The 12,706-nt window shown below is 44.2% G+C and overlaps 1 protein-coding gene across 4 annotated transcripts in view; it reads left to right on the forward strand.

The window, feature by feature from the left end:
* The window catches only part of ACER2 (alkaline ceramidase 2), a 32,390-nt gene that overhangs the window by 11,383 nt on the left and 8,301 nt on the right, over nucleotides 1-12,706 (forward strand). For 2 of the 4 annotated variants that reach the window (XM_005902270.2, XM_070375955.1), the window contains exons 4-5: nucleotides 6,452-6,589; nucleotides 10,830-10,967. In XM_005902270.2, the coding sequence (XP_005902332.1) occupies nucleotides 6,452-6,589; nucleotides 10,830-10,967 (276 nt within the window). The other 2 variants (XM_070375953.1, XM_070375952.1) reach the window with 2 other exon arrangements.

Raw genomic sequence — 12,706 nt, forward strand, 5'->3', positions numbered from 1 at the left:
ATGACAATGTATATATTAACAAATATCACACCCTACTGAGTCTAACCTAGTGATGAGCTTTATCATATATTTAATATCCACTGATTACACTGTCAGAGAAAAAATTCTGCCAGATAAAAGAGGTAATTTTAATATACTCAGGGAAAGAATTTATCTAATGTTCATTAGGAACACAAAGTCAAATATCTCCCTTATTGATACTGGCAAAATTAGAAGGTTCAGTGGGGGAGAAAAGACTGAATGGTTGTTCAGAGACCTTTGATTTCCTGCTAGAACATCTTCTTGGGTGCGACCCAGATCCACTACTTTTATATATTTATAGTAGAATGCACACTGAGGAATTGGTTCTTGGAGCTGTAGATACTGTAGTATTCAAATTGTGTCAGTTTGCTTCTGATGAGAGTTACACATTAACACACATACACATACATGCACATTCAGGCCGAAAACCCAGAATTTTAGGAAGAGATGCCTTTTAATATCCATGGTGTTATGCTTATATGGTTATTTATCCAGTAAATAGTTTATGGACACTTACAATGAAGTTTTCTAGGGCTAGAATTTAACAGTAAACAAAACAGCAAGGTCTCCACCCTAAGTGAGCTTACATTGAAGTTGGAGAGATTATGAATCAATAAACAAATAGTATAATGTTAGGGTGTGAAAGTGCTGTGATGAAAAATGAAGCCGGTAAGGGGGTTATGTTGACTTGGAGTGCTGACTTAGATTTTGGTCAGGGAAGGTCCTTTCTGAGGCACTCTTGGATTAAATGGATTAGCTGTACAATCTTCATCCTGGGTAGCAGGATTTGAATTAGATAGTATTATCTTTAAACACCATTGAGCAAAAAGAAGTATCTTCAAGTGGAAAGGAAGCTGTTCCTGATGAAACATGATGATAGATGAAATATGGTCTCCTGGTGCAGAAACCTTCTCCCGAATGCGGGACGTGTACTTTAGAAATCAGAGATAGCCTAGGCCAACCTGCTGCGTTTCAGTTGTGTTTCTTGTTTCCTTGTTCAGCTTCAGGAGAGATTGGGGGGATCAGAAAGCTGCCGGAGGAGGGGAAATGTGGAGGTGGATGCTGCTCGGCAGGGGCATGAGGTGGCTTGACCAGCGGGGATGTTTTGCCTCTGCCTGAGCAACGCACCCCTGACCTTTTGGCTTTTCCTGTTGTTTCCAAAGATGCCCACCAGTTACTTACTTCCATGATTTCCGGCAGCATGCTTTCATTGTATTGAGAGCTAAGGAACCACTTTGTTCTTAGATCTGAGTGTACAAGCCCTGGGATCAGCGAAGCTGACAAATTGGGAATAAGGGTTTTGTTGTTTCTGGTGCTCTGGAGACCTGGGTTTGAAATTCCACTGGACAGTGTTTAATGTGTTCTTAATAGAGAATCTTGTTCTTTTCTTATTTCTTGGTGGGAGCAAGAGAGAAGAAAATGGGGCAATGCTGTGGTAACAGAAGCTTACCAACTTTAGTAACGAAACACACCATGAGGCAGGGCGGTCTGCACTGCGGACCTTTCCACGCCTGCACTCAGCTGCCTCTCTCAGGGGAAGCTGTGGACCCCCTGTCTTCAGTTTGGGGAGAGTCCGTGGAGGCACTGAGAACCCTCTGTGTCTATATCCCTGGCTTTGCAGACCACCTGGGTTTGATTCCTAGATTCCCTGTTTTTAAGAAAACAAATGTATAACTTGTTTTGACTCTTGAGGTTTCTGTTCGCTCATCTATAGAACTGGCTGACTAATAGTGGTCACCACAGGATTCTTGTTAGATGATCCTGCAAAGCAGTTCATAGAGCACTAAGGACACAGTGAGCACTCAGTCAGCTTTCATTCTTAACAATGGCACATGGAGATTGCTGCCCAGTATTTGAGATGTGCATGCTAATTGAAGGATAAAAATGAACATTGATCACTTTCATGAGCAAAGGAAGAAAAGGTGACTGTCATAGGAGAGGTAGCTCGCTGTAAATAAGGATTTCAGCTGTGTCTGTGGACCTTCAATTTGCCAGTGGTGTGGACAGCAAGAAGGCAAGAAGGGCAGAATGTTGAGCGTGGACTTCACCTCGTGATGTGGGAATAGGCAGCATCTCTGGCGTGGAATGGCATGCCAGACCAGAGATCTCAGGGCAACACCAGGAATTCTGCAGGCTGGGGATTGAGTGGTTAGCTGCCTGAACTTGTATGATAGTAACCATTTCTCTCTCCCCAACCACCCCACCTTTTTTTTTTTTTCTTTTTCTGGTCTAGACTTTGCTGGAATATTTCTAAGAACCTCTAAGGGGACTTCCTTGGTTGTCCAATGGTTAAGACTCCGCACTCCCAATGCAAGGGGCACAGGTTCTATCCCTGGTTAGGGAACTAGATCCCACATGCTACATGGTGTGACCAAAAAAAATTAAAAAATTAAAAAAACTTAGTAGTGGTTCCAGTGTGAAATTTCTGGAGAAGAGAGGGGATTGTGTGTTGGCTAAGTGACTTTGGATCAGCAGATCTAGATTTGAGTAACAATCCACTTTTTCTTCTGCACTCTGGTACCTCCTTTTGCTCATCTATAAAGAAGAGATAGTAAAAGTATCTAACTCAGGGGTTAGAAACATATGTAAAAATCATATAAAGTATATAGCATAGTGTCTGTTACAGAGTAAACACTCACTAAATGCTAGCAGTAATTATGAATGGCTAATACAGATAAGTGTTTTGAAGATAAAAATTATGCAGAACAGCAGGGAAATGTAAATAGGAATTGTTGTTGTTTAGTCACCAAGTCATGTCTGACTCTTTGCAACCCCATGGACTGCAGCATGGCAGTCCTCCCTGTCCTTCACTATCTCCTGGAGTTTGCCCAAGTTCACGTCCATTGAATTGGTGATGCCATCCAACCATCTCATCCTCTGTTACCCTCTTCTCCTGCCCTCAGTCTTTTCCAGCATCAGGGTCTTTTCCAATGAGTTGATGCTTCACATCAGGTGGCCAAAGTATTGGAGCTTCAGCTTCAGCTGAATAGGAATAGGAATAGTAAATGGGAATAATTGGTGGGATTTTCTAAAAAGGGCTGTTTTTCATCTTGCCTAGAATGTCTGAGGAATCGTTGGGATATGCACTCAGCTGTTGCTGGTTATTAATAATTTGACATTTCTGTTTTTTTTCTAATTTGACGTTTCTGTTTTGAGAAAAAAGCAAACTGTTGTAGGCTAATTGTATCCATTTTCTAAAGAATTTATCCTGCTGTGGTCCTTATGATGTTTTGTCCACAAAATCTAGCGATAGTCCTCACCTTACAATCCAGTTTATTTTTTGAATCCTGAATAGCAGGGATGCAGGCTGGGATCTGCTTGTCCTGCTGTCTCTGCTGGGTGACTTGAGCTCATCCCAGACTCTCTGGGCCATATCAACTCCGTACTTAGGAAATGACAGGGTTGGACCTTCCAGGACCAAATGCTGGAATCCTGTGAACATCAGAGGCTTGTTCTAAACAGGTTATGTTTTAGTTGTTGTTTAGTTGCTAAATTGTGTCCAACTCTTTTGTGATTCCCATAGACTGTAGCCCTCCAGACTTCTCTGTCCAAGGGATTTCCCAGGTGAGAATACTGGAGTAGGTTGCCATTTCCTTCTCCAGAGGATCTTCCTGACCCAGGAATCGAACCCAGGTCTCTTACACAGAAGGTGGATTCTTTACAGCTGAGCCACCAGGGAAGCCCATTTTAGCCTTAAAGGGGAGTTTAAAGCAGTGAATCTTGTCCAGGGATGTATCTATCCCATGCCAGCCATCTGGGGAGTTTGTGGACATGTTTTTGGTGGTCACAGTAATGGAAAGTTTTATCATCCATAAATTCCATTTCACTTCAGAAGAGTAAAATGGGCATTACCAAATGTTTGATATGAAAAAAGGGGCTAAAGGGCCTGACAGGGTTAAAAACCATCTCTTTAAAGGGAAGCTAATGATAACAATAGTAACAGCTTTATTATAATAATATTATGATGATGGTATTGGGTTGCTGGATTTGGGTTTGGGGAATACAGGAAGAAGGTGTGCTAAGGGTTCGCCAACCTTGTGTTCAGTTTGAGCTGATCATGGGTTGCAAAGTTGAAAACAGGACCAGAGGCAACAGTTGGGGATGTTTAGAGAACACCGTGTGGGGCCCCTTGCCTCCTGGGTTTTCCCAGCTCTCTCTGTCCTCAGGGCCTCTGGTGACTCTGTTGGCTTCTGCTGGTTGCAGAACCATGCATTCACACAGCATCTTGGTTGGCTGAGCTGCCTTCCAGAAGCGCATTCCTCCACACCCTCTGGGGAGCGGTAGGGAGGTGTCTGCCCATGTTCCTCTTAGAGAAAGCATGTTTCATCAAGCTCGCTGCCTTTGAAATCTTTGGCAAGACTACAGAGAGCCTTTTTGATTGCAGCATCAGCTCAGTCGGCTTTTCCCTATGACATTTTCAACAATAATATTATTTAAAATAACATTTATTCTCAAATCATGGTCATGAAAACAGAAATAATGGATTTTATTAGCACACACCATTGTATCAGGCACTGTGTTGAGTGCCTTAATGCTTATAAGAACACTGCAGGGCAGGTGTCTTGATTTTCATATGGAAAACCAAGGCTTGGGGAGTTTTAATGACTTGCCAAAAATCCCATGGGCTGCTAAGGGATGGAGGCAGAATGTGAATGTACAGGGGTCTCACTGGACACGTGTGCCCTGACTCACTCTGTTCTGTGTCTGGGTCCTAAACCTTCGGACACAGGGAAGTGGTACAGTTTGAAAGTATCTGAATATGTGTTTGCTGTGGTTGTTATTTAGTCGCTCAGTTGTGTCTGACTCTTTGTGACCCCATGGGCTATAGCCCTCCAGGCTCCTTAATCCATGGGATTTCCCAGGCAAGAATACCAGAGTGGGTGCCATTTCCTTCACCAGGGGATCTTCCCGACCCAGGAATCAAACCCACTCTCCTGCCTTGCAGGCAGATTCTTTACCAGTGAGCCACCAGGGAAGCTCATAATTATGTGTTTATCTAATTTAAATGACCAAAAAGCCTTGATGTATCATGGAACCTCAAATCTAGTGATAGAGTTACTGGGGGGGGGTCCCCAGGGGCCAGGCACATGGTGGGGACCTGGGGCTGTGTAACGCTACTGTACTCAGGCCAAGCTGCAGACTTCTCTAGTAGCTGAAGGATGCCGGGGCCAAGGCCGGGAGACAAACACAATTCTCCTGAGGATTTGCTGCCTGGATCCTTTCCCATGTACATACATTTTCCCGCTGGTCAAAGTTCAGGGCTACAATTCCTGTTCATTCCAGTCAGAAAGTTGGCAGCTTGATCAATGATTTCCTGAGCCTTGATGATAAATGGTTTTCCTCTTTACGAGATACACTTGTATTTTGAACGTTTCCATGCACTTTGGTTTCTTTCCAATGGAATTTCATTCAAATTAGTTTCCTAATGTGACGCTTTCCAGGGCTCCTGGCCAAAGTAAATGGTGCTAATGAGGAATAACAGAAACTTCAGGAAAGTCATGTGCCCCTAAGTTTCAGTCATAGATATGGGCCTTTGAGATCCTCTAGTCTAGACCAGATAGGAAATTTATAGATAAGAAAGCAGAGTCCCAGGGAGAAGGAAAGCAATGTGTCCAGGGTCACGTCGCCACTTCTAGCTCTTTCCACTGAAAGCACCTTCACTGAAGGGCTGTTATCAGTTATTTTTGATTCCAAAGGATGGTATCAATTATTTCTTTAACATTTCTCATGTCTGAAACTTAACACAAAATTCCAATGCATAAGAGGCTGTAGATTCTCGGTCAGTACAGATACCAGGATTTTAGACTTGTGTGCTAGACACATGGGGAATTTTTCTTTTTTTAATCTAGGATGCTTTATGGTTTGTAAATGATCTGTTTTTCTTATACATGTTCACCTTGTAGAAGAGGGGTGGGCAGACTACATCTTTGGCCACATGGGTGACTTATGTGTTTTTTGCAGATTAAGTGTTACTGTTGCACAGTCATGCCCATTTGCTTACTTACTGTCTACAGTGGCAGGGTTGAGTAGCTGTGGCAGAGAACCTATGACCTGCAAAACCTAAAATATTCACTATCTGACCCTTTGCAGTAAGAATTTGCCCAAACATGCTGTAAGACACCTGGGGGGAAAAATACAGAAAAGTACTGCTAAAAATAATCAAGTATTCATCTTATCCTTAAAGGCTCAGGTTGATTATAATTGAACCGTTTTCATAGCTAACTATTTTGAAAATTTCTGATTGTTTCCTAAGGGTGAATTCCTAGAAAAACTGAGCCAGTGTGGGAGAGTGGTTTGCAGGCTCCTGGTACTTTGTGTGGAAAGTCTTTTGGGCTTGCCCTCCTAGCATCAGTGCCTGTACTCTGCCAACATCCCGCAAACAAACACGACCCCCTTTGCTAATGGATTTGGTTTGCTTACACCCTTACAGGGGCAGGTTCAAGGTGGTGGTCTGTGTCCTGTCTGCAGTTACAACGTGCCTGGCGTTTGTCAAGCCCGCCATCAACAACATCTCTCTGATGACCCTGGGGGTTCCCTGCATGGCGCTGCTCATCGCTGAGCTCAGGAGGTGGGTAGCAGTCTTCCTCCCCGGCCCTCAGGCTGTCCTTGGGATAGGAACAAACCAGCTCTGGGTTCTTTTAACTCCTTTGAAGAGGAGTTACTCCTCACAAAGAGTCGTCCCTGACTTGTGGATTAGGATCAAGTTGGATGGTTTGGTTCAAAGTATTAATCTCGTTTTCAGAAAGAAGGGAGGAGTATAAGCAATATATTCTAATGATCCAAAAACTAGCTTAGGAGGAAAATCTCAGGACCTGGTAAGTGCCTAGACCAAGCTGCCTGGAGTCAACTCTGCACAAAGGAGGATGTTGTTGTTTAGTCACTAAGTCAACCCCAAGGACCATAGCCCGCCCTGCTCCTCTGTCCATGGGATTTCCCCCACAAGAATACTGGAGTGCGTTGCCATTTCCTTCTCCAGGGGCGTCTTCCTAATTCAGGGATCGAACCCATGTCTCCTGCTTTGGCAGGTGGATTCGTTACCACTGAGCGACCAGGGAAGCCCAAAAAGGAGACTAGATGTGTTCATATGACAAGAGTAAGAAGAAAAGCAAAGTCCTAAAGAGGCTATTGTGTTTATACACAGAAGGAAAAAGAAATGAATGTCTGTATACAAAGCAGCATTGCTACTTTCCCTGAGGCTTAGTTTCTTTCTTTCAACCTATCAAGTAAAGCCCTTTACTGTTTGCATAAACATCTTCTTGTGTCAAGTTGTATGTGCAGAGTTCAGGTTGATACCCAGACACATTATTGGATTGGCCAAAAAGTTCGTTTGGGTTCTTCTGAAAAGTAGTTTAGCTCTTGTGTGTCTTTATGACTGTCTTATTCAGCCCCAACTAAAACGCATCTAAATCACTACCCATATTGTAATACTCTTTGAAAATGCTTTTTCTCTGTACCACTTTTAGAAATCCACTCTAAATTCATGGTTTATTGTCATGGACGCAGATGGTCTTAATTGAAATCTTGTATTTATCCCCCTTTGTGAGAGTTTCTCTGTGTAGGGTATAATCAGCTTTCTCTCACTCTTTGTTTTGAGTGGAGACATGTATATATTTTCTACCATTGCTTTGCCTCTGGGGAGTGTTTTGATTATCAGCAATACCAGGCAAGGTCAGAGGTGGTTGGTGAAGGGCGATATAAACTTGCTGGCCGGCAGTGGAAGGACTGTCCTGTGTTGTCTTGTTGGCTTTGAGTACCCTTCATGGACCTGGGAAGGAAGAGACCCATTTCAGAATACTGCTGCTACTGCTGCTAAGTCGCTTCAGTCGTGTCTGACTCTGTGCGACCCCATAGACGGCAGCCCAGCAGGCTCCCCCGTCCCTGGGATTCTCCAGGCAAGAACACTGCAGTGGGTTGCCATTTCCTTCTCCAATGCAAGAGAGTGAAAAGTGAAAGTGAAGTCGCTCAGTCGTGCCCGACTCTTAGCGACCCCATGGACTGCAGCCCACCAGGCTCCTCCATCCATGGGATTTTCTAGGCAAGAGTACTGGAGTGGGTTACCATTGCCTTCTCCTACTAACAGAGCTTAAAGCTCTTTGGAAAACCATTAAATTGCTGATAAAGATATCTGAATGGATTTGTGATAGTCCAGTGACGCTGGCTGATGTTAGGCCTGAAGTCAATAGAATGTTCTCCACTTAGCTATGTTTCTTGAGAATTCACTACAATCTAGTTTTCATTATAACTCCAGAGTTTCATGTTTTAATCTATAATTTTGTTCAAAACTGGCTAAAGAAAGGGAAACTTTTAAATTCATATTAGCTAAACAAGAGCAAATCAAGGGGCAGATTTTATAGAATAAATAAATTCTCCTTCACAATTGTGATCTTTAAGCAGGGAAACGTTTTCCTTTAATACTCTAATCCTTTTAAGTAATTACAAAGGAAATAATTTCTATTCTATATTTGAAATTTTTTACCCCTGAAAAGCCAGTTATCATTACAGCTAATTAGTCTTCATCATTACCTTTAAAACTTGCAGCATTGTGGAAGTATTCCTCCTTCTATCTCTAGGATCTGTCTTTCTACTTACTGATTATCCCCCTCCATTCTCCATTTCTTATTTTGCTCCTGTAAATTGTCTACTGTGTCATCCCTCTCTCTCTGAAAGATCCTTCCCATTAGCCTATTGAATCTCTCCCATTGTCTCTAACACCCAGCCTAGCCTCATTACCTCTGTCTCCAGCCATCACCCTTAATCTCTCATCTGTCACAGCCATGCTTATTTAAAAGGTGTCTCCATCTGTTTCCTCTCATTTATTCTTCAAGCTACTCTAACCTGGCTTCTGTGCCCACTTTGATACCCAACCCCCTCTCGGTTGTACATCCACTGATCACTTTTTAGTCCTCCTGAATCTCACTTGTTTTCCCAGCTTTCTGTACAATTCACCCCCTCAACCCTGGACCATTCTTTCCTGTGATTCCTATGACACCACATTCTTTTTTTTTTTTTTTTAACCAGTTCTGCAGCAGCTCCTCTTCAGCCCCTCCTGAGAGCGCCTTCTTTTCTATGCACCTGTCCATGCAGGGAACCCATAAGGTACACCCTAACCTCTGTTTTTCTCTCTCTACACTTCCCTAAGACTTCTCATCTACTCCATGCCTTTAATTCCTGTTCATATGCTGAAGAGGAAGGGAAAATGGAAATTGTTCATCTCTGTTTTAGTCACTGAACTGGAAAGCAGTCACTAATGTGGTGGGGCTCTATAAATTTTTTCATAAATCTTTTCAAGGGCTACATATAACCCTCCTACTGACAGGGCTTTTCAGGTTGTTTTCTGAGCAGATCTTTCTGAGCCTGCTGTCCATCCCATATTCACTGATGCTTTTGCCCATGTTTCCATCAGATGGCTGGGAAACGTACCAGGAAGTCAGACTTTAGACACCATTAACTTGTTCAGCAAACATGAACAGATAAAATTTGCATAAATATGAAGGGGTCATATTTATGTTAGACACAGACTCCTGCGAGTGAGCAAGCTGGACTGACTGGGGTGCAGGCCTTTGAGGGACAGAGACCCCAAAGGAGGGGTGGAAGGACCCTCAGCCACCAACTCCCTCTGGGCATTTCTCCCCAGGAAAAGAAGTCACCCTCTTTGTGAGCAATTTGGTAATAAGGAAGTAAAACGGCTGCTGAAGTTCCCCCTCGAGCTATTGGGGTTTGTTCAGAAACCCTTTGCCTCAGGGTGTGGAAGAGCTCATTCTTTCTTTCAGGAGTACCAAGAGCCTCCCTGAGCCTGACACCATCCCAGGTGGGGGAGACAGGCTGGAGATGCATAAATGAAGCACAGAGGTTATCGGCGAGGCTGTCATTGCTACAGAGAGAAATAGAGGGAAGAAGGTGATGGGGGCTTGGGGGTCACTTAGGCTGTGGAGATAGGCCGTGTGATTGTTAGGAACAGTGCTCAGCAAAGGGCTCACTGAGGGACATTTGAACAAAAACTAGGGGGTGGCGAGCCCCGTGGCTATCTGGGAATAGCATTCCAGGAGACAGAACAGCCAGTGCTAAGGCTTGAGCAGCGAGCTTAGGGTTTTGGAGGAATGGCGAAGATTGCTGCGGGGTTTGATTAGAAGAGGCAACGTGGGGCAGGTAGGGAGGAGCGGGTGGAGCACAGAGGGAAGCCAGCACACTGGGCCTCCTGCCACTGTGAGCACTTTGGCTTCCCTCTGGGAAAAGGGAAGATGTGGGAGGCTTTTGGGCAGGGCGTTGAGAGGTGACTGTAGGAACAGGGCAGATGGAGGTGGTTGCCATAACTCAGGGGGCTTGGACCCAGGCAGTGGTGATGGAAAGAGATTGGATTTGAAATATATATCACTGAGCTGATGAATTAGATGTAGGGTATGTGAGAAAGAGAACAATGACTCCAGAATTCTTGGCCTGAGGTCCTTCCCCAAGGGGGCCGGGAGGAGAATGGGTATTGAACAGAAGAAAGGATCAGGAGTTCTTTGTAGACATGTGAAATTTAGATCAACACAGACCATCGGGTGGACGTGTCATAATGTGATGTGTGGTTTGCAAGTCTGGAGTTAAGAGGAGGCCTGGGTGAGGAATGTGGCTTTGTGAGCCATCGGGGTATATATGGTGTTTATATTCTTGAGCCTGTGTGATGGGGCATTGGGTGGGAACCCTGGTGCCAAGGGGCCAGGGAGGGTTAGGGTTAGGGGCTGGGGAGGTGTGAGGAGGCAGAGAAGTGACCAGTGAGTTAGAAGGAGACCAGGACGGACACGAGCAGTTCTCTGTGTCTCTGGCAGGTGTGACAACGTACGTGTTTTTAAGCTGGGCCTCTTCTCCGGCCTCTGGTGGACCCTCGCCCTCTTCTGCTGGATCACTGACCGGGCCTTCTGTGAGCTGCTGTCGTCCGTCCACTTCCCCTATCTGCACTGTGTGTGGTGAGCCTAGTCGTTGGGGGCAGGGGGTGGCAAGGCAGGGTCTCCGCTCTCTGTCATCACTCTGCTCTTCTGCAGGGCGCATGAGTGTGCACAGGAGATGGAGCAGAGCCTGGGGGCCCCTCTCTTCACACAGACTATCGGACGTCTCAGGGAGCAGGCTTAGCCGGAACAGAAAGACCTAATTGTCTATGCTTCATGTCTGTGCCGTCTCTTACCTCTAGCTCCGTTATCAAAGCAGAAAGGAGCTTGGAAATCGAAGCTGTAACCTGAGCTCTAGCTAGATCTACAGGGTAGGGGAATGTGGGGAAGGCTGGGGACAGATGTGACGTGGGGACAGGACAGTCCCAAATCGGAACCAAACACACCTGAGCCTGAGTGACCAGCTTGGGCCTCACAGATCACCTGGGGACAGTCTCACTCATTCATTTGACAGGTGGAGACACAAGTCCAGAGAAATAAAAGTGAATTGTTAAGGATCGCCCAGCTGGTTACATAAAACCAGCCCAGGAGCTTAATCATGGGGAACATGATCAAGCATCTATAGTTTAGAAGGCTCAGGATGCACTGTTAGGTTAAGAAAAAGGTTACGAAACAGCATGTAGAATCCTATCCTCAGAAAGCAGAGGAGGAGTGGTTTTCTTCCTGGGAACTGCTTCAATTCCAAATCTAGTATCATCTTTCCCTCTCTGTCCTCCAGGAATTCTGATCGTGAAGATATCAAGGGACAAGAGAATTCTTTAGAGTGCTCCTTGTAAGTTGAGAGCACCCAGGGAGGAATTCTAGTGGTAAGGAATTGTTAAGACTTGTTAGATCCAGATTTGGAAGAAGGCTGACCTCTATCAGGGGATGCCTAAGATTATTTGATTTGAAAGAATTCTCTTGAATTCCCTGGGATGTTAGAACTTGTGTATTATCTACCATGAGACCTAAGCTGCTCTCAGGTTAAGACTTGGGGACTTCCAGATTTGTTCGCTGAAGGCAAAGCAAAGCAGCTCATGCTGGGGATTCCAGTCTTAGGATCCATTGCCTGATATTTCTTCGGTTCAACCTTGACTCACATTAGTGAATTTATATACACTTCGTACATCTGAGTTATAATTTACAGATTATTAAATGCATAGATTTTGTGTAGTCTGCTAAGTTTTGATAAATGTATCCACCTGTGTAAAGAGGATCTCATTCAAAATATAGTACTTACTTTAAAAAATTTTTATTTTGTCTTTTGGCTGCTCCACATGCAGCATGTGAGATCTTAGTTCCCTGTCTAGGGATTGAACCTATGTCCCCTGCAGTGAAAGCTTGGTCTTAAGCTGTGGACCACCAGGGAAGCCCCTGGTGTGTTTTTAACTGATCCAAGTTCCTTTATCACAGAGTGATTTAAGTAAAATTCAAAAAGTACAGTGTAGTAACTTTGGTTCATTTTGTTTCTAAATTTGGTGTACTTTGAGTTTTTTTCCCCCTAAAGTTGAACAATTTTCTGGGATTTCCCTGATGGTCCAGTGGTTAAGATTTCCAGCTTCCTTTGCAGGGGGCGCAGCTTCAATCCCTATTTGGGGAACTAAGAACTCAAATGCTGTGTAGTGTGGCCAAAAAACAAACCAAAGTTGAACCTTTTTTTTTTTTTTGGTTCCAGTTATAGTGATATATTTATTTACTACAACAAATTTAAACAACAGGGAAGTATAGCAAGAAAGGCTTTTACAATTCTAATTCTGTCCAAAGAGAGAGAACAATTGCTA

This window comes from Bos mutus, chromosome 8, assembly GCF_027580195.1.
Source record: "Bos mutus isolate GX-2022 chromosome 8, NWIPB_WYAK_1.1, whole genome shotgun sequence".
NCBI lineage: Eukaryota > Metazoa > Chordata > Mammalia > Artiodactyla > Bovidae > Bos > Bos mutus.